The sequence below is a fragment of the Ambystoma mexicanum genome, chromosome 4p (genome assembly GCF_040938575.1).
Source record: "Ambystoma mexicanum isolate Mex_15411 chromosome 4p, UKY_AmexF1_1, whole genome shotgun sequence".
Taxonomy (NCBI): Eukaryota; Metazoa; Chordata; class Amphibia; order Caudata; family Ambystomatidae; genus Ambystoma; species Ambystoma mexicanum.
This window is the reverse complement of record NC_090927.1, coordinates 116,566,827-116,588,176: the sequence shown is the minus strand read 5'-3', so window position 1 is coordinate 116,588,176 and position 21,350 is coordinate 116,566,827. Positions and strand designations below refer to the sequence as shown.

Below are 21,350 nucleotides of genomic sequence, written 5' to 3'. Positions count from 1 at the left end.
GGTCCTCTTCGAAGGATCCTAGAGGGCCTGGAGGTCGGTATATAAGGTGGATGGATACTGACTGCGTGTTGGATATGGCTAACTTGGCGGTTAGAAGTTTGCAAGAGTCAGTGTTGTGGGGTGGAGAGAGTCTCAGTCTAGGATTAGTTTTAGCTATTATGGTGAGGCCTCCACCTCGCGAGGTGGTACGATCTAGTCTTAGCAAGGTGTAGTCATCTGGGATGGCTAACGGAATTGCTGGACCAGCTGCGGGGTGGAGCCAGGATTCAGTGATCGCTAGGAAGTCTATATTTTCTTTTTGTAAAAGATCGGCTATATCTGTTGCGTGGGCAACGATAGATCAGGCATTTATAAGAGCACCCTTAATCCCAGAATGTGCTGGTTGGCTCTTGGCATTACAAGAAGTGTAAGAAAGTATTGACAATCGGTAAAGATGAATGCTTTAGCTAAAGGTGTCTTGGGCCCACTGGATGATGGAGAGAAGGCATGGCAAATAAATATTTGAAACAGTAGCAACACAACAAACATGACTTTAACTAAGAATTAAAAAGCAGCTAAAGACAGTAGAGGTGCAATACCTGAAGTGAAAAAGAAATGTAAATTGCGACAGATCCAGTCACTGTTCCCAAGCCAAGAAATGTTCCAGAGTCACTAGAAAAGAAGCAACAAAAACTTAGCAACAAACTTTAAATCTCTGTGGCCACCATGATGCCCATTAATGAAATTGCAAAAGTCATAACAGTTCCGTGGTCATAACAGTTCCGTTAAGGTATGTTCAAATTGCCGACCTGTCCAATACCAACCTGCTCTACCAGTGGTGCACATAATGGAGGAGTGTTTGCTGAAAGACAATTGTCCTTAAGCAAAATAATAGATGTACAAACTTACCTATGGTGGAGTCCGAACCCTAAATCGTCCTAGACATTTTGACTGCCTTCAATCACAATGGACTACTACATTGTTCAGTCATCCCAGCAATGCACGAAACCAGGGTCCAGCAGCCTACTGGATCATGATGCCTCTCTACACGCACAATGTCAATCTAAGCTGCGTGCTTTGTGTAGACTAGCTCCGAGGCTCTGACTACATGGTATCACTTCCTTTTCAATTACTAGCCACATTTAGTCGCTCATCTACTCTCACAACTCCCATTCTGGTCAGATGGATAATTATCCCAAAGTCACTTCTTGCAGCCTCCATTACTAGATGTGCTGAAATTGGCTTACACAAAACCATGATAAAACTGAGGTCCTAAAACTAGACATAATCCACGCATAGGCCTTCTTGAATCAGGCTAACATTTCTTGAATCACCCCATTCCAACATAGTAAAAAAAAACAGTAGTATTAGCATTGATACTGGCAGCTCACCTGTCTTCAAGATAATTTGGGTGTAGCCTACTGCTTTTTGTCATCAATACCACAAATGGCCTCTACCTCCTAATAGCAAAGTAATAATTGTCAATACCGACATCTCATGTAGACTTGATTACGGAATCAGCGTCTACCAGAGTCTTCCTCCTTTACTCATCTGTAGGCTTCAACAAATCTAGAATTGTGCAATCCTCCTCATTCGCAAGCTCAGGAAAATAGATCACATTACACCAGCCCTTTCCACTACCCATTGGCAACTAATCAGTACACGTATCCAGTTCAAGTCTTTGTATGGAGTGCTGAGCCTTCAACAATCTAAGCTTTCATCAGCTACAATAAATAATCACTATTTTCCATTTGGGAAACTTTCCTTCTCTGTGCATAATCTTCTCACTATCTCAAGACACACTGATGGTCGAGCATTGGTTGCCTTTACATACCCGAATCAAAATTGGTGTCTTTCGATGGATTTGATCTATCCTGGACCATGTTGCCTTCTGCAAAGTTTTTAAATGCAAACTCTTCCAGCAGCATTCATTATATTGTATACAGCACCTAGAGACCCTTTGATGGTAGATGCTGTGCTCTACAACCACACTACAAAGTCTTTCATCCTGTATGCATCAAAATGGCTGCTTCTAAGCGAATGTCAAAGAGCGGCAAGTTTGAGGACAGTGTTTCATAGTGAAAAGTGAATCGAAATAGTAGAGAGTAAATATGTCATCTTTAAAACTGAAGGTCATTAACTTTGGCGGTGCTGAAAGGCATTATCGCTCCCCATGGTAAAGCAGCCTAAACAAGAGTTACATAGGGGAGGGCATACATGTGCTTGTACAAATGTGGTGTTCTAAGAGGGCAGGGGAGGATGGATTATACCAAGAGAGAAGTGGTAAAGGTGCCACATATATTGTGATGTAGATCTGGTAATTTTCTAGCATGCTTTGTCATGGATTGGCAGGTTTATATGTGTTCCCTTTTGTTGAAACAGTGCATGTAAAGATACATCTCTGTGCACAGTGCATTGAAGTATTAGTATTTTGTTTTAGATCGAGGGATGCATGAGGTCCCATCTCTATAACCTGAGGAGGCTGGCCTATGAGAAGAAACATACATGAATCAAATACATCCGGTTTAACAAAATAACAAATTAAATCAACACTGTTGTGCTGTGCTGTTGGGACGTTTGTGTACAAGAGAGGATCTGTTAGTACTAACACCGTTTTGTAATGTTATTTAGTGTCCTAAACCCACTAAGGCAAAATGTAAACACACACAAAAAAAAACACTGGTTTCTCTCCTAAACATCACAATAAACACAAATAGAAACAGCCGCAATGGCCCCACCATTGTAAAAAAAAGTAATGTTACTTGGGGACAAAGCCTAAGGAAGTAGAGATTTTACGTGAGAAACAGACAAGCTAGTTCAAACATTTATAATAACAATGAGCCCTTGTTGCAAAGGAATGGAATGCAAAAAGCAGTCTAGAGAGGTTTTATTTACCTGACTGACATACAGGAAATGACTTCATTGCCACATGGCTGTGTAAGCAATGGCAGAAAGCTCTTGCCATCCCACTTTGTGATGTAACAGGCAGGGGGTTTGCGCTCCCTCTTATATGGTATCTGAATGGTATAGAGCCGGAGAGCATTCTTGTCATCCTCCACCTTCCCAAACCTTCATGGGGGGAAAAAAGAAAAGTGGTTCAAATTTCCGCAGTCTTTTAAACATCAGTTTGGCCAGACCCATTTTGAAAGATGGTGGGGGTAATATTCGATAACAGGCATGGGGTGGTTTATTGAATAAACTAGTTACCTTGGTGCAATTTATGTACACGCATTGCGTTCACAATAACTCTAATGGACAGTATATCAAAACTGTGCATAGACGGATACCTGCTGTGCGCAAAGATGTGTCGTGGTCTAAACCCACCCCGCCTAACTTATCCTCCCCACTTCTCAGTTTCTTCCTATAATAAGCCTTATATTAACGAGAAGTAGTCATACCAGTTTGTCACTCTCTTGGTCAGAGCAGCTTTTGATTACCTTTAATTTAACTGAGAATACACATCTAACAATCCCTAAAAGACATGCACCTTCCCCCCTTCAGATTAGAAACTAACTTCTTCACAGCGACTTTCAAAACACGCTTGGAAGAAGCATAATCTTAATCAAACATGTCAAAGTTAAGATTTATTAACTAGAATCTGATACGACTCAAAATCGAACAAACCATAAGCCTTTAAATCTCACACAAATTGTTCAATTAAAATCTTTGCCTGCTAAAACTGTAGAAACCTAGAAAGGCTCAGATTAAAATCCGAACTCCCATCATTTCAGACTCAGCCCTATGAAATAGTTTTTTCATGCCAGGGGAAAAAGCATAGACTGCTTTTTTAAGCAAGTGTGGCTCTGTGCACATTTGAGACAGTCATGCCCCAATACCTCCTTCCCGTTACACAACTGCTCCCCTGTGCATGGGAGGAAAACTGAAAGGCTGCGGACAAATGCTTTCAAACCCAGATGAAAATTGGCATAAAGGCCTGGAACAGATGGAATGCAGTATTAACTATAGAGGATACAAGAAGGCTGTTCACTAACAAAAGCAGCCTACTACCTGCATAAAATCACGGAACCACTAACTCATGTAATGTACTATTTGGTATCTCCAAGTAGCGATCAATCCCTCACCAAATATTTTCTGCAATTGTCCCCCCTACTGCACTTATGACAGTGCTTAATCAGAACCTCACTTCTAATTTCTCGTCATCACACTTGCTACCTCCACTCCCCCCACCCCCCTTCACAGAGGCTTACCCCAGTAACACTGGATGAGATCACAAAAACATTGCCAATATTCAAAACTTCAGTGCCCAGTTTTGATATATCTATAATGCTTGCATGAACAAGACAAGCGTTCACTAGCCCTTTACTTAGCCCATTAGCTAGTCCTGGAATCCTATCCTATTTCCGAACTATCTGCAACCTCCCTTGTGTTTGCTAATGCTCTGGAAACAGTTACTGCTCGGCTCTCTGCCCACATTCAAGTGCACAACTTTCTCAATGATCATCAATCCTGTTGTCGCCCTTGCAGAAGCATCAAAACTGCCCTTATGGACACTGTTGACAGAAGAATACTGCCTGAAAGTAGTGCCCTTTGAAACCAATCTTCCCTCTTCTACCTTCATTGATCCGTTTCTTCCTTTGACCATTTACTCCAGATAGGGTTGCTCTTGATGTAGCAGCGTTACCAACTCAACTTTCTTTCGACTTCAAGGGACGCTCCTCGCTCTCCATCTCTGGCTACTGCCCATGCTGTTACTTTGCAGCCCAGAGCCTTTTGAAATGCTTTGTTTCTCGCACACCTTACACTCCAAAGATTCTGTTCCTACCCTCCCTCCTACCCGATTGTAAGAGGCTAGCTAGAGTCAAGGCCTCTAGATCAGCTCTAAAAGCTCAACATCTCCTCTCTCTCTCTCTCTCTCTCTCTCTCAGGAGCATCTTAGACGTACCATGGCTTCACACACCCGCCCCTATATTACTACACAAAACTGCATACAATTTGTTATCACTGTGATATGCGTCTTACCTGCCCCACTACGTGTTCTTATCTCTCTCCCATCCAACACCACTCGCCTGAATTCAGCGCATAAACCCAATGCCCAAATGCAGCTGCCACATCGAAAAAGGCTAACGCCAGACATCGTTTCTCTTACAGTTGTGCAAAATACCTGAAAAAGGAGCATGTAGACCGTGGTGTGGATTGGCAGGAACAGTGCAGAATGGTCCCAGTGAAGAATGCCATCAATTCAAAATGTGAAGGGCGTGGACTCTGGGGCAGGGGGAGCTGCAAGGTTTTGGCTTATTACAGGTGAGTTGGCAAAATAAAGGATCGTATGGGCTACTCCTTGAAAAGAGAAGAGGCCAAGGGCGGGAAAGTGGACCAGCCAGAGGAAAATGGGGCACTGGGGATCATCTACCATAGTCGAGGAAAGAAAGTTAAGAAAGTAAAGTTTTCCAGAACTGGGCGATTCACTGCCTGGGGAACACTGCAAGAGCCATGAGAAAAGTGAAATTTAGAAAAAGGTGAGCAAAGCAGAATCAAGAAGAAGGTAGAGTGACATCGGGCTATGCAGATGAGGACAGCAGGTAAATCAGTATACAATTGCATATATTGTGTTATCACTTTAATATCCATTGATTTTGTCTTCACTTCATGCCTCCATATCCCCGCCCAACACCACCGTCTGGTTTATATACCCAATAGTCACTATGCTATCATCGTAAAGTACCCAGCACTGTGGCTGCTCAGGCTTTACCTGATGTGCATGGTTTCTAAATGCACACCATTTCATATTTCCTAAATAAACTAGGGAAGTAGAACTACACCAAATCACAGTCATGTGTCTGTCCTGGGCCCGATACGGATTTATCTGTGGGCGGATTTCACCACAACAGACTAAATAATACCATGGATGTAGAAGGTACCGCGCAGAAAAGGTTTGCATCTTTTCTCATCGATCAAGTGAATGAAATGGCTAATATGAACCCCACTTGTAATCTCGTCACAACACCCGTCACCAAGACAATGAATGAGATCACAAAAATATTGCTAGCATTCAAAACGTCAGTGCCCAGTTTTGACATCTGCATGACCCAAACATGCATTCATTACCTCCTAGCCCTTTGGCTGGTCCTGGAATCCTATCCAATGTCTGAATTATCCCGAACATGGCCCGATCGCTTCATCGCCAATCATGGTTTCAAATGCATGTGGTTGATACCAGCTTAATCTGCATTGAGACTGAGACCATGGTGACATCTTACTGGGATCTCTTGACCCTACCCCTCTGCTTCCCTTCCCCCAATGCATGTCGAGTTTGGTGCACCCTCTACTCTTAGGGCCTTTTTGAAGCTCAGCAATAAATCCAATAGGCAAGGCAGGCAGCAAAAGGAGAGTCTGATTTACTTCTATGCAGCTGTACAGAAATGGCGATGAAAACTGGCAGAGTATCCCATTCCCATATACTTGACCAGCTCCACACTCCAGTCCCTCACTCTAGCCCCCGAGCTTTCAATCCTCTGGGTTTTTAAAAGGGAATAGGGCTCAAAGAAAAAGGGGCATGGCTTTACAGCAACAGGACTAGGCGAGACCTGCTAAACTCCACTCAGCCTACCCAAGTGAGGGCCTCCGCCTGCAGCGGACGTTTCCATTATACGCAGTGGAACCTGATCTCGTAACCAGCACCCACATGGTCATCATTCCGGTAAGGTATGCAGGTTGACAGGAAGGTGGTGGAAAGCCCAAAGATGGGGAGAGAAGCAGAGGATACAGGGTCTGGAATCCTGACAGAGGGAATGGAACTCAACACTTCTGAGCTGCACAATAGTACTTGGCAGGAGAGTTAACTAAGTGTATTAGCAAAACCAAGCAAGAAAGGAGAGTCTCATAAAAAGTATGTAAGAGGTTGTGGAGAAATATAAAGGGGGTCTGGGACAACGAAGAAATGAAAGTAGAATTGGAGAAAAGGCCTATACCTAGCAGGACAGTGAACCAGGTATAGGGAAGCCCGGAGAAGGGAAAGACATACTCCAAGGTACATCAACCGTGTGGCAGAACCTGGCAAAGGAATACACCAGGCCTGTCGAACACAAGTCTGTGGGTCGGACTTCAACATGAATAAAGCCCTGGTATTGATGAACATTGTGTGAAAGAAGTCAAGAGAAAGGAGTCATTCTCTTGGTATTGTAAAGAGCCTGAGAAGTGCCAAGGGACGGGAGGGGAGGAGAATTGTCCCACCCTGGTGTTTGTGAACATTGTGTGAGAATCCAAGGGAAGGGAGTAATTTCCCTGTCATTGTAAGAAGCCCAGGAAAGAACAGGGAATGGCCGTCAATACCCCTGGCATTGTGAATTGCCTAGTAAAGGCCAGCAGAAGGAAGCTGTTCGTCCTAATATTGTGAAATGTATTGAGAAACCTGAAGAAGGTTAGGGGGAGGAGTCATCATCCCCCCTAACACTGTAAAGATATGAGAATCTCTTACCATGTGTATTGGTGGAGTGCCAAGAAAGTTTGAGACTTTTGGTTTTTACCTTTTTGAAGAACTTTTCATTTTGCAAAACACCTGAAAGTGAACTTTGGTTTATCATCCAGAAAAAGTCAGCCATTCTTCTGGATTAAGAAGATCCTCACTTTACTTAGTTTTGATTTAGAGTGTAAGGGAAGGAAATAGGTTTTGGCACACAACGGTGGACTATTTGTATTGGATGGACCTCCTGACAGAATCCTTAGTTGGTTGAGGCAGGGAACTACCTCTTAGTAATAGGGTCAGGTTGGGTTTTCCATTTTATTCTACTTATAAAAGCCTACAGCCAAATATATGCCACCTGTGTGTCAGTCTCCCACTTCTACACCCTTACACACCAGAATGCAAAATGATCTAGAATGTTTGACCAATGAGTGGAAGCTATGTGACAATTTCTCTAAGGCCCCAGTGCTTTATGTTTGATAGATACCACTTACTTAATGGGGAGTGGTTAAAGAAGGCACAAGGTGGTCAGGGGCAAATATACCCATTTTAAAGCATGGTCTGGCTTGACTGCCGTAATCTTCTCTAGATGCCAATCTTGCGTTTAAAATTTGCAAGTGATTTATGAACGATACAATTACAGAAAGAGTAAGGATTTCAAGTATTGGAGAAAGTGAAGCAGGTGCCTGTTGCTTTTGACCAAAGGTCAAAGTTTACTGCAACAATGAAGTAATATGGAGCCTGCCATAAAGATGGGCTGGATCATACATTCCTCTACAAATTTGGTTTTTATTCCTACGTATTATGAATAGCATTAATATGCATCATTTTGGTATTAATTTAGTGTGCTACAGTGCACAAATCTAGACTATTTATAGACAAATGTTTAAATTCAGAGTTCAATGAGTGGCAGGCACGCACGCACACACACATAGGAGGGAGGACGTGGGTGGTCTTTCTTTAGATCAGACAGCTAGCAATCTGCTTTGCTAAAGCTTTGAGTGGGAAAGGAATTTTGCTTTAATACAATCGATGGGGAAATAGCAATCCCTTTCAATGAAAGGCATCTGTTTTTCTTAAGGACCACTCGGGGGGTGTTTCCTAAACTCAGTCCTATTTTCTCATCTCAGATTTTCTTATTTTTTTAAAATATGATTCTTTCCTTTTTAATGGCAACTTTACTTAACGATAAAGCACTTAATAGCCCAAGACTACGTTACTGCCGTTTACAAAGATCTTCCAAACAAAGTCCCTATTTAACATCTCCTCGCATAACCATGGACCTTTGGAAATGTAATCCGATGCATAGGCTTTACTGCATTACTGCCAAATCTACGTTTTTACAAATATTGATCTATTAGAGCAATCTGGAGGTGTGGCAGACTGGAGGGCCCAATGTGTTCTTCGACACAGGTTGCTTTGCCTGCCCTTTTACACTGAGGGCAGTTCCATTCCATATGGAAACTAAATTCCTTAAAGTTAAGATTTCTAACACTTGTCACTCTTTAAAATTAAACTACCTGGCGTCTACCAGCTGCTCACATCTTGCTGCCACAAAGCAACAGGAAAAGCACAGCAATGCTACCAGAAGGTAAAATGAGTCTTAAACTGCAGCTTGGGTAAGCATACCATAAGTGGGACACAAGGCGGTGACAGTAAAATAATCAAGTGTGGACCTTTTGGATTATTGCGGTCACTTGCATGTAGACTCTAGCGTGCAGGAAACCGAGAAACGCCAACACCCTTCTATTTGAAGCACTGCATTCCAACAGACTGACTTGCATCAACAATGAAAAGATTACCTGCATGCCTGGTATCGGTACGCTTTGTCAGGAATTGCTGGAAGGTTCTCGTTCCATTGAAGAGCCGTTACAAGTTGATCTTTCTTCCACACGCAGCACTGGAAGTCATGTCCTACTGAAACTATCTGTGGGGACATCAGACACAATCTAGTAAGCACTGCAATAAGAACCCAATATACAGATACAACTTCTGTGAACTGAAAAACATGTGTGATTTGACTTGGGATGAATCAGAGTTCAGTAGATCCATTCTTTCCCAAGTTCTTGGGAAGGAGAAAAATTAAGTGTGACGTGGTCAGACCCTTAAAACATTTTATTTTTCACATTAAAAAAGGCCTGCACTTCTAGTCAGGCTCACTTAACCTGATGTGATGAAAACGGTCATCCGTGTCCAGTCACATCGTGGGAGTATTTATTTACACTTTTTTGTTAAGCACGAACCGCAGCACTTCACATTTATAATAAAAACTTAAGAATATTGAAGCAACCACATAAGTGCAATACAAATACAAAAATAGAAAGACTTCCTCCTGCTATGAAAGGGTCAGACTGCTCCCCACTCCTCCTCATGCAACTTTGTATAACAGCAGAAGGGGACCTTTGTTTACTCCCATGAAGATGCTGACCACTGGGCATTGATGAATGCTGCTAATGCCAGAACAAGTAAGCGTGACTTGGTGTAGGGGATGAGTGGTTGTAAAAATTGATATGTACATGGGGAGGGCTAAGGGGGCATATCTCGCCCCACAACGCTCTTGAATGATTTGCGATTTAGTCACCATAATTTTGCAGGCCACACCCACGAATATTCATTGAAGACCTTTTAGCAGATGTATCCGCCCTCCCAATCATCTTGTTATTTTAACATATTCAGGAAATGGAACATGTCGTTCCAGTGAAGATCCCTTTGCTAAAAACTGGAGTTGGGGGAAAGATATGAAGTAAAGGGAAGATTGCTGATAATTATTACCCTCTTAATTCAAAAGAGAAATAACATAGTAAATCCCATAAACCACATAAAATGGTAGTGCAGAATTAATGTTATTAAGCTACTGTAAAGAAGGCATGGTATCAAACAGTAAGACAGACACACGTGATCATAGTTCAAGGGTGCTCATTGAACTTCAATTGGGTTTAAAAAACATCCATCTAATCCTAAATCAAAAGATGGGAGCAAGCTACAACCATCAAATAACGCAGTCGTAGTTGAGTGTCAAAATAAAAGGGCCTATACTAATAAACATATTGCCAATCCTAACTTCTAAATACAAATAGTGTGAGGCAACAATGTTATGCAAAAGAAAAGTATTCAAGAAATGATATTTCAGCATATTTAAGCCGTTGGCTTCCCTTGCCCACATTTTCAGCACGGGACAAGGCGGCACACTCTAGTTTAGCACTCTCTCTGGCTTCTCTAGCACGAGGATGCAGTTCAAAACCTCAACATCAGGGCCTTCTGTGCCAAAGTCTCTTATTCCAGAGGGCCAGATGCAACACGACAAACAATGAAATTTCCTTTCTTCTTTGGATTTCACATATACAACTGCTCAGATGATTTACTGTTCACCCCTCTGCCGGGCTCAGACCTATTTTAACACAATAACTTCGATTGGTCTCCCTCCACCGGGCTCAGACGAAATGTATCTACTTCATCAAAATTGACGATTTTCAACTGTGCGCAAGATTTTGCTCGACCCGTCGCAGGATCACTTCGATTTGCAATTACTCGTTCTCTTCTTGATATAACCTTTTTCTCACTTTTACTTTTTTTGACCTTCGATTGAGCACTGACGCGGTGCCGGACACTATCAAAAGGTATTGTATCTTGCTTTTAAAGTTCAATCACTCATCAGCAGTTCAACTTTACTTGCGTCTCTTATCACACATGTTTTAACAATGTCCATTCCAGTGCTCACCATACAATGCTGCTGCTTGCAACCTTATCTTCAACACAGACCAGTCTTGCATTGGTCTCCCCAACTCACCGGCTGTGTGAATTTCACTGATGCAGCAGATGATGCTTCTCCTCTCCTTGATTGACACAGAGGGCGCCAGGTATCTCCGCCACACAATGCAGGATTCCTCAGCCTGGTTTCCTGGTCTTAAGATTTCTATTACAAGTTTCTGTAAAGTAATGGTTCCTAGTCAAAAAGTGAAGGGCACTTCCCTCCTTGCAATCCCTTCCCGTTTTGCAGCCTTTCTGCTCTTGTTCAGCAGCTGGTTCGAAACTGCCGTTTCCTTGTGTGCTTTGCCTCGCTCTGAGTGTGCTCTCGTGCTCTGCCTTTTATCCATGTGGAGAAGCTTAATGGAAGTCAGGTGTGTGTGAGGGTCAGTAATTGCCTGAGCTTGCCTGACCCTTGTATTGGGACACCTCCGTTATACTGCTTGGGTGTTAGTCTGGTTTCTCTCATAGTGAGCTGTTCGTGTGAAAGTGTTTGTGTTGTAAAGGGGGGCGAGGGTGGTAAAGTTCCTAAATATCGTACCTGGTAGGATCGGGTAAAGGTGTTATTGGTAATGGGATCTTGTGTCCCACTCCCACAGGACCCCTCACCCAGGTGATCCTCCCGCACTGGTCCACCCCTAGGAACTGGATCCAAAAGCGATGGCTGGGTCCTGGCCACCTGGATGACAGATCCCCAGGGACCAGTGGGTGAGACACCTTCTGGTTTCTCACACTACCCGGACGCAACATGGTCAGCTTTATTCAGGGCTGTACAGGAGTTTAGAAAAGAAAATTGGCCATGAAAGGTGTTGAGGAGTACTGGAGCAATGTGATCGAGATACTGCAGTAATTAAGAAGAAATGAGAACTTGGCACAAATCCCCCCCCCCATTCCTACTCCCTCCCCAAAGTACATCTCACAAATGGATGCAGTAAATGTAGCAAGTTAGATTGATACAAATGTAATTTAGATACATGTCGCACTACTCAGGTGAGCCAGTCCTGGCTTTGCAGTCTGCCATCAGTAAAACATGTCCGCGGTGTCTATGTTCACTGCTATGGAACTGTGCTTGGGTGAGGTTGAAGAATCGGAGGCTATTGCTTAAAGGTTTCCATGATGACAATTTTAAAACTTAGTGTGTTGTTGGGAGATCTTAAAGGTTAAAAAAAGCTACTGATGCTCAACAGTCCTGGATGGCCACTGATTAGCAATTTTATATCTGTGCACGTATCCTACCAGCAAGATTAGCTGATTTCATCAATTGCTTCACTCACATTCATCAAGAACATACATAATATCAAACGCAGACAAAGAATAGAAAACACTTTCTTTATGCGCGCTAGAGCCACACCATTAGTGGATAACTGAAATGCGGACAAAGCAGAAAATATAGGCCAAAGAACAGCGGTACATCACATTGCTGCTTAAATGCATGCAGGAAAACCTGTAGAATCATTCTGCATACAGTCATATGCAGTTGGTACAGCACCCATTATCAAGGGGAGGCTCACAGATCCTTTCTTTTTCCAGAGGCCTTGTGCCTAGGTTTATGTATCAAGTGTTTAGAAATCACAGCACCCACGTCCCTCCTCATGGCAATTCTGTAGTAATTTTCTTACTTTTAACACCTCAGTCTTCCTTCCCACTCTTCTTTCTCCTGCTATCTTTTCCTCTCTTCCCTTTGACACTGGGCTTGCCACTCTCAATACTGCTCTCCGTTCCTCCCTTGACTTGCTTCAACCTCCGTGCCCTTTTCGACCAACAGCCTAGCCTCATCAACCTTGGTTGCCTACGCAGCAATGTCTCTTAAACCTTTCCTTGCTTTCTTCCCTTCACTCCATCCTACGATTCTGCTCTTATTTTTGCTAAAAACGTTACTTCTCCAATCTCATTATTTCATCTTCTCCTCACCCTCGAGGTCTTTTTAAACTTTTGAATCGTATACTCTCTCCTACTTCACCTGATCCATTTATTTAATCTTCTTTTTCACCCTCTGACTTTGCTGAGGTCGTCATCTCTAAGGTTGAGCATCTACATTCCTCCTCTTAGTCTTCTTCCTCAAGGTCTTCTTTTGCTTCACCCCATTCTCCTTCCTCTTTCTCTTCCATTACGGATTCTGACACTGCTGCCTATCTCGCGCGTGCTCATCCTACTGCCGCTCCCTCAGATCCCATTCCATCCACATTCATTACTAGGCTTTTTCCCTCTCTCATGCAGGTTTAGCAAAATCTACTAGCCACTAGCATTGGCATGTAGTTTTTATGAAGGGCGAGTGGCATTTGCATGATACTCGACCTTGCTGGTGAGTATGGGGATGTTAGAAATGTATTTTTAATTTACTGCAAACACACTTTGCAGTAAATGGCAAATACAGGTTTCACTGTGCACACTTGAAAGCATTGCAGCAAATATGTAGTGTGCTTATGGCGAAATGCACCATTTTACAAAAAGCACTGGGAAATATTTTGTCACCAGTCACCTTGGGCAAGTGCATTCTTCTTAGATCTAGTATGTAAACTAAGTAACTCGCCCTGCAGGTCTAGTGGGATTTTTTTTAGAATTTGCAAGGCCCGTCAAACCCTCTTTAGATCTCTTCTCCCTCAAACTACCGTCCCATCTCTTTAGTTCCATACCTCTCTAAAAGCTTGGAATGTCTATTCTCAAGTTTCTGACGATCATGATCACAATTCTCTCGTCACTAACTCATTCTGGATTCGACCATTTCATTGTACAGAAAAGACTCTTCATTCAGTCTCCATTTCTCTTCTTTACACTAGGAATGCTAAACTCTTATTTTAGTTGATCTTTCTATTGCTTTTGACACTGTGAATCATCTTACTTTGTCCACAATTCATTCTTTGGATTTCTCAGATTCTTTGGATTTCTCGGGTTCCACGCCTCATTGGTTCATGTCATATATGATCAGTCTTTCTCTGTTTCTTGGGCTGGCACTCTCTCTCCCTCGTTTCCTCTTGCTCAGAGTTCCTCAAGGCTCAGCCCTGGATCCCCTCCTGTTTTCTCTTTACACTTCACCTTTATCTTCTATAGTTTCCTCATTTGGGATCTCCTTGCACTTCTGTGCAGATGACCATTTCTTTTTCTGCTTTCTTAGACACTCTTCATGCTACTATCTCTACTGTCTACTCAAACCTGTATGCATTCTCACTTTCTGCACACAAAAAAATGCCTCCAAGATTGAAATGTTCTTCTTTCCTTCCTCTTCCATTCCTTCTCCTATTCCCCCCCCACTATTTCCCCTCCCGCCGCTCTCTCTTTTACTCCGACAGCCCATAATCTAGGTGTTCTTTTAGATTCTTCACTTTCGTTTCCTCACAGATTTCTAATATAGCACGCTGCTGTCACTTTCAACTTTTTAATATACGTAGAGCACATTCTTTTCTTACTTTTCGCACCTGTACACTTATCACTTCACTAATCTTTTCCCGTCTTCACTATTGTTAATATTTTCTTGTTTGACATCCTGTTTCTCATCTTGCTCCTTTACAATCTTTTTTTAATTCCTCTATTCTGACTCTTTTTACTATCCCTCCTCTCTCTTCCATGTCTCCTTCTCTTCAGTGTCTACGCTGGCTATACTTTGATCTTCGTCTACAGTACTGTTTCCTCTAGATTACTTTTAAATGTCTCCACGATTTGGCTCTGCCATATCTTTGCTCATTGGTTTCTTTCTATGTTCCTCCTCAGTCTCTTATTTTATGTATTGGATATTTATAATCCCCCTATAAAGAAAATGGTGTTTCAAGGCATAACCAGATAAAAGCGGGGGGGCTGAGAGGGAAGAGGGATGAAATAGCCATAAAACGGTCCCACTAGGCCTGGGCAAGTGCAATAACAAAAAGTGAAGGGGAGTGGGGACGGGGGGGGGGGGCGGTGGGGCGTTTGGGGGATGGCGTGCCGGTTAAGGCAGAATGCGCTAATACTAAGGTGGGAAGGGAAGTACAGGTTAGAGTGGAGAGCACAGAAGTGCTGGGCAGGTGAGGAGGTGGGGGGGTGGGGGACAGTCCCCTGGGCTAGGCGAGTGCTAAGGTGGAGGGCCCAGGTGGACAAGTGCCAGAGGAATGCAGGGAATGGAGGTCCATATACCAAGTGCGAGGACGGGGCTGGAAGGGCTCAGAAGGGGTGCAGACCCAGTCAGGCTAGTACATGGGGAGGGAGCCCAGTAGGGCAGCCGAAGGAGTGGGGCCTTGGGGGTTTCAGGGGAGACTGTAGTGCAGGGGTAGACGAGGGGGGGACCTGGTGACCAGTATGAATCAGAAGGACCCAGACAGCCAGTCAAATGCAGCAGAGGGGGGCATTAGCAGGGGAGGGGTAGAGGGAAGAAAGAAGAGAAAATGATGTTCTTGAGAAGCTTCCAGAATTTAAGGAGATCCGGCTCAAGCCTGAGAGGTGCAAGCAGGAGAAAGTCACAATTCACTCTGACTCACTTTCTCAATTTCTACTAACTGTGACCAATCTCGCTTTCGGTTTACTTGCCCTCAAACTATGGAAAGCATTTCCCTGCCCCTACAAATGAGATCTATCCCCTCTTATATGCTATTTTCTGTTCTGACCTTAAAAACAATCTACTTTCTACTATGATCTAATTGTTCTTCTTTTGGTTTGTTATTATTTTAACATATCCTTTGTACCACTCTTTCATGTACAGAGCTTTGGCGAAAGCGCCTAATAAATGAATAAAATACAAATCTCACTTTCTCTTTTACAATCTGGATTGCTGGACTGATCTGGAAGGGCAAAAGGGGCACAATAAAGCATTGAATGGCCTACGCTGATGTGGTTGGAGCCTGAAGAGTGTTGGCTGGAAGGTTTTGAATGAATCAAAATCCAGTGTCATTCCTCTGGGCATAGCCTCAGGCTATTGTTTGTCAGTATTGCATGCCATTACAGAAGGGGAAAGCCAAAGCCGTAAATCAGAGTTGGTCCCAACCCAAAATGGTAACTCCTGCCTGCACAACTAGGTTACATCCCTTCTGCACGAAACCTTAAGAAAGCAGACTTTCATGCCACATTGGGCGCCAATGAGGTGTAGCTTGGTCTGGTTTCAAAATCCTTCAACCATTACACTTCATTGTTGCATATGTCACCCAGCGTGGGACAGATATGCCAAGACGTGGTTACAGAGGGTGTCCAGACATTTGGTCGACCTAAAACTGGTCGAATGACATTTGGTCGACGCAATTTGGTCGAAAACCAAATGGTCGAATTTTTTTTTAATTATATATTTATTTTTCGGGTTTTCTTTTTTTTTACAAAAATGGGTTTTTAGAAAAAAAAAAGGGGGTGAAAATAAAAAAATAAAAAATTCGACCATTTGGTTTTCGACCAAATTGGTTCGACCATTTGTCTGGTCGACCAATTTTTTTCGACCAAATGTCTGGTAACCGTTACAGAGTCTGCTGTGCAGAGGTCTGGAGCTACACCTCTAGACCGGTTTTAGCCCAATGAGACCAAAACTAGTCTAGAGTTGCTTGTGGTCTTGTGCAGAAGGGATCGGACCAAGCATTTCAGGCGGGTGTGCCCCTTTTTGCGTGGGACAAAGCTGTATTTGCATGTCTTTCCCCTTTTACAGCAACATGGCAGGCTGAAAAATGTTTGTCTGGGGCAGAGATACTCATAGGACCCATGAGCCTCTTACAGCATTTCAGACCATTTGCTGTGAACCGGCACCCATCTTCCCTGGTTGCATTTTTGCTCTCCTGCTCTAGCCAGGCGCTGCAGTGATGAAGCTGATGAGGCCTGCTTAATGTTGAAGTAAGTGACTAGGCTGTGCAGGCGCCTCCAGGACTCGTATCTGGTCTGTCCAGCATTACATACGGAACTGGGAAAGAGGTTTATGGAATATAGCTTAAGAATAAACCATATATACAGTGGACTAACTCCAAAGCCATGCTGTCTAGACTAAGTGGGGCAGAAGCATGGAGCAGAGAGCAACGCAAGGGGTCTTGAAATTCTTTGAATTATACCGGTAAGAGGTTAATTGGAGGTGGTTTGTGTACATGCTAGTTTTCAAGACCCAGCAAATTGGTCTAAAATCACTGATATATATACTAAATCGGCATTATTTTGATTGCTATGAAAACAAAAGGGAATTTAAAGACAATTAACCCATCACCTAGGACCCGTGGGAGGCAATAACTGTTCCTAGAACGTTGCAGCCCCATCTTGAGAGGTCGCCTTTACTAAAACAAAGATAAAAGATCACAAGGATGCACCTCAATTATTAAAATGGGAAATTGGAATATGAAGGCGGCATCCGTTACATTAGGTCCTTTTGTCCCCGCAGGGATTGGGCAAAGGTATTAGGAAGGTCACAATTATGCCACTTGTAAAGCAGCACACATTCTTTCAGTGTATACCAGCTTTCCTGTTTTCATTATCCGTCGGCTTTGCTTCTGCAGATACTAATCTATTTTTACCAAGCTCTGAACAGCAGGAACTACGAAATGAAAAAAAGTATTATTTACAGATTACTCCATTCGGCCTGCCATAATATTCTAAACTTTTATTAGTATAATTTAGGATTCTTGTCCGATGTAATTATAGATGGTCCTGTGGCAGGGGTTTAGGGCATTAATTTGATTTATCATGAAAATGAAATGGAAAATATTTTGTTTAGCAGTTGATTGCTTCTTTTAACCGCATGGTGGTCTAATATTTTAAATGCAACTTTCCATAGTTCTTTACAATTATCGCATATTGTACTTTTTCATGTATTGTAATGAACTTTGATGACTTTTCTATAGGTGATTTTAATGTAGTGTTGCAGTTGAGGATTATTAATGGCTGTAACCTCACTAGGTCAGAATATCCAAGTCTATTTGTATTTGTTACATTTTATATAGCGCTTTAATCCAAAGCGCTTCACATAAAACAACATGAATACAATAGAAGCAATAAGTACAAGTCATGATTCAAAACAACGAGACTAGTAAGTAGAACAATTTGCAGCGATCATTAGATTAAGAACCTGGGTAGGGGAAGGGAGGGAGTAAGTAATAAACTTTCAGGATGGAGGATGAAGTAGGTGGGATTTTAAGGAAGAGCTGAAGGAAGAGTATGAAGAGAGAGCGGATAGGGAGAGGTAAAGAGTCCCAATGGAGAAGGGCGATGAGCTGGAAAGAACGGAAGCGGGAAGGGGCGCAAGGAGTTGGTGGGACAGGGATTAGAAAGTGGTCAGCTGAACGGAGGGGGCGAGAGGGAGACTAGAAAGAGGAGGCAGGAAAGGTAGGGAGGGGCAAGATCATGAAGAGATTTAAAGACAAGACAGGGGAAGTTGAATTTGAGTTGGGAGTGAAAGGACAGCCAGCCAAGAGAGGAGAGTGAAGAGGAGATAGAATCATGAGGAAAAAGGGAGCAAAGAGTACGGAATGCAGAGTGGTAGAGGGATTTGAGGGGGGCCAGAGGAGAGGCGGGGAGGCCAAAGAGGAGAGCTGAGCAGTAGAAGAGATGAGGAAAGATAAGGGAAGAAATTAACAGTTTGGTGGCGTGGAAGGTGAGGGAGGAGCAGATTTTATGAACATTGTAGAGATGGAAGCGACAAGCACGGGAGGTAAGAGATGTGGTGAGAAAAGGAGAGGTGGGAGTCAAATGGAGGTCTAAGTTGGGGGTGGGGGCAGAGAAGATTAGATGAGCAGGAGGAAAGAGGATGGAAGGAGGGGGACAAGGTGGAGGAAGGGTGTTGGTGGGAAGAAATACATCTTCTGTTTTGTCCTTGTTGAGGGTGAGAAAGTGGGAGAACATCCAGTTTTTGATAGTAGTGAGACAGGAACAGAGTTTGAAGTGGATGTCAGGAGTGAAAGAAGAGAAGGAGAGGAAAAGCTGGGTGTCATCAGCTTAAAAATGGTAAGAGATACCAAACGAAGAGAAGATAGAGGCTAGAAAGGAGGTATAAAGTGAGAAAAGGAAGGGGCCAACCACAGAGCTTTGGGAACATCAAAGTCAAGGGAGTGGGTAGGGGAGTAGCGGCCGCCTCAAGCGACAGCAAAGGAGCGGTTGGAACGGTAGGAGGAAAACCAGTTGAGGACAGAGCCTTCGAGACCAAAGGAAGAGAGAGTGTTGAGGAGTAAGGGGTGGTCGACAGTGTCAAAGGCAGCGGAGAGGTGAAGGAGAATGAGAATGGAAGAGTGTTTGGAGTAGCGAGCAGTGAGGAGGGAGGAGGGAGTTGAGGACAGAGATGAGAGGTTTCGGTGGAATGTTTGGGGTGAAATTCAAATTGGGTAGGGGGAGCGGGTGGGAGAGAGGTTGGAGACAAATGCAGAGAGTTGGGAGTAGACTAGACGTTCAAGGAGCTTGGAGAGGAATGGTAAAAGAGAGATGGGACGAACTTTGGAGGCCAGAAGGAGGTTAGCCGAGGGTTTTTTCAGGATAGGAATGATAGTAGCGTGTTTGAAGGCTGATGGGAATGTAGCGGTGGTAAGAGAGATGTTGAAGAAAGCGGTCAGGTAAGGTATGAGGAGAGGGTACATTTTGGGAATCAGGGGTGGGAAGTGGATCAGAGGGGGCAGCAGTGGGGTGAGTTTTAGGAGGAGAGAAGCGTCAGAGTGAGTGACAGGGGAGAAAGTAGACATGCAGGAGGATGGGGTGGAGAGAGATGGAGGAGGAGGAGAAAGATGGAGGAGGAGGAGTGTAAGAGGGGGGCGTAGAATGTTTTGTCGTAAGGTGAGCATCTTGGAGAAGTCGTCAGCGAAGTCCGAGGGTGAAAGAGAAGAGGAGAGGAGGTAGAGTGGTAGAAGTGGGAGGGGAGAGAAGACAAGTAAGGGTTTGGAAGATTCGTTGAGGGTGAGAGGATTGTGAGTGAAGAAGGTTAGCGCAGTAGGATCATTTGGCTGAGTTAAGGCAAGAGTCATAAAGGGAGTGGTACGAGAAGTAGGAGGCTTGGTTAGCTGGTGAGCGGTGTTTAAACCAAACTTAAATTTAAATTTGGTTTATAGTCTGTTCTCTAATGTTATTCTTGAACTCCATTTTGGCCTAGTATGGCAACTACATGCCTTGGACAGCAACGGCGCTGGGATCAGAACCAGATAGGGTGCGTTTATGAATGGTGTCTGGGATTGAAGCCCAAATCTGTAGAAGACAGAAAGCCTGTGAAGAAACCTATGAACGATTAATAAAACAGCCCCACTAATTGGGTGGACACCAAAATACTTGAATAGGTACAACCCTATCATTGGGGTATGTACCTTGAGGAGGCGCTGCCTTAGCTGGCTACCTGTCAAAACCATTCATGATGGCAACTCTCTGCACAGTGAGCTCTACTCCATACCCAAAAAAGGCTGAGTAGATCAAAGCCCTCAGGAAGCTTTGCCGGGCCATTCATGCGTGGCCCAGGCATGAAGCAGAATCGCATTACTCACTCAAACAAGTACCCATGATTTTCTACCCGATAAGAAAACCACCCCATAACCCAATACATAGAACCCTGTAAAAAGAGTTCAATCGCTAAAATAACTAAGTCATGCCAGGTGCCCTCCAGCCAGACCTAGCACACACAACATAAAAAGGTTCACCACCTCAGGAACTACTGTACTTCTACTCCATAGCCCTCGTGCTCCATATTTGCAGAATGTTATCCCTTTGAGAACAGAACAGAAGCTATTTTGCACAGAAAAAAAACAAAAACAACAAAAAACAACGCTTACTGGCAAAGTTAAATTGCTTGCACAAAGGCAAGGATACAGATTTTTGCATCTTCTAGCCAGGCATAATCACTCACCCCAGCAGTTCTCCTCAGCTCATTTTTTCTTAATCTCCAACAGCGATTTATCACTCGACAGTGGCTAGGGCCAATTCTAAGGTCTTACAGCTACATCACTGACTTTACCTGCCCATCCTTTCCCATCTGCCCACGATTATCCGGACAGCTACTTTTGGTGGGGAAGGTGGAAGGGACACTTGGAATGATTTGGAGTATTGCCATGCAAAACTGGTGGTCAGCCCTGAACTAGAGTCCAAGGCATATTGTTGGCAAGAAAGCCAGTGAAGTGGCAAATGTAGCTGCTCTTGAATGACTTCCAATGAATGTGCAAAGAATAGTATCATACTATGCCCAAGATAACCATGTAGACTACCCACCAGCTCCAAGGAGGGTGGCACCACAAGGTGTGGCAAGGACTGAAAAAGGCAGGTACCAATGACATATGAAAAACCCATAACAGGTTCAAATGTGGCAGCAGTAAATCATCTCTAG

The 21,350-nt window shown here is 43.6% G+C and overlaps 1 protein-coding gene across 1 annotated transcript in view; it reads right to left on the bottom strand.

The window, feature by feature from the left end:
- Nucleotides 1-21,350, bottom strand: part of PREB (prolactin regulatory element binding) — a 207,874-nt gene that overhangs the window by 76,036 nt on the left and 110,488 nt on the right. The window contains exons 5-7 of the mRNA XM_069605510.1: nt 9,202-9,326; nt 2,875-3,048; nt 579-651 (exon numbers count right to left, since the gene is read on the bottom strand). Of these exons, the coding sequence (XP_069461611.1) occupies nt 579-651; nt 2,875-3,048; nt 9,202-9,326 (372 nt within the window). The remainder of the gene's footprint in view (nt 1-578; nt 652-2,874; nt 3,049-9,201; nt 9,327-21,350) is intronic.